Here is an 890-nt window from a genome sequence, read left to right as displayed (position 1 = left end):
TCACGGGCCCAGCGCCGCCGACATCGCTAACCAGGCTGCCGCGCAGGCCTCCGCCGCCGCCGCCGGCCTCAAGGGCGCTGCCGCAGGCGCTGCCGGTGCCGCAGCCAACCAGGCCGCCGCCATCGCCGCCGCCGCCTCGCAGACAGCTCAGGCCGCCGCCGCCCAGAAGCAGTCGCAGGCCGCCCAGCTGACGCAGGCCAGACAGGGCGCCCACGCTGCCGCCTTCGCCGAGTCCTCCCTGTCGGGGCAGGCCGCCGCCGCCGAGGAGGCGGCCGAGAACACGCACAAGCTCGCCCTGTCGGTGGCCGGCGACCTGGCCGCCGCCAGGCATGAGGCGCAGGCCGTGGTGGCGCAGGCCTTCCAGGCGCTGCAGGCTGCGCGGGACGTGCGGGCCACGCAGGCCGCCATGGCGTGGCAGGCGCAGCAGGCCGCCCAAGCCCTGGGCCTGCAGCAGAACGTGGTCGTGAGCGACCTGCAGTCCGCCCTGGGCGCCGCGGCGCAAGCGCAGGCGGCGTCCGCCAAGGCGCTGGCCAAGGCCAAGGGCAGCGGAGGCGGGTACAGCGGCGGGTTTGGAGGCGGGTTCGGGTACGGCCACTGAACCCACACACTGCTTGCACAGGCTCTGGGACGTGTACATAGATCACATGACGAATAAATCTGCTTGAATTTACCCCGCTTACACTTTATTGCTACCTAATCCATGAAAAAGGTATGTTATGGCGTGTTATATGGAGAAAAACATATGAGTGTGGAATGACACACGCTTCATGATGACAGATTATTCTATGATATAATGATTTTCGACAAAGTTGAAAAATGTACAACAAGACCGAACAGACGAACAGGAAATTATATTCTTTCTAAAGTTTGATTTTACACCCAAATATTGA

General features: G+C 63.6%; 1 protein-coding gene across 1 annotated transcript; it reads left to right on the top strand.

Moving 5' to 3' along the window:
* Positions 1 to 4: 4 nt before the first annotated feature.
* LOC119593523 (antifreeze protein Maxi-like) lies at positions 5 to 670 on the top strand (the record flags this gene model as incomplete). Its single annotated transcript, XM_037942485.1, has 1 exon — positions 5 to 670. A coding segment is annotated over one exon (594 nt), but the record flags the coding sequence as incomplete, so codon positions are not given.
* Between the last annotated feature and the right edge of the window lie 220 nt (positions 671 to 890).

Source organism: Penaeus monodon, chromosome 32 (assembly GCF_015228065.2).
Source record: "Penaeus monodon isolate SGIC_2016 chromosome 32, NSTDA_Pmon_1, whole genome shotgun sequence".
NCBI classification, from domain to species: Eukaryota; Metazoa; Arthropoda; class Malacostraca; order Decapoda; family Penaeidae; genus Penaeus; species Penaeus monodon.
Note: the sequence above shows the minus strand (reverse complement) of the source record. Positions and strands in the feature narration are given on the sequence as shown.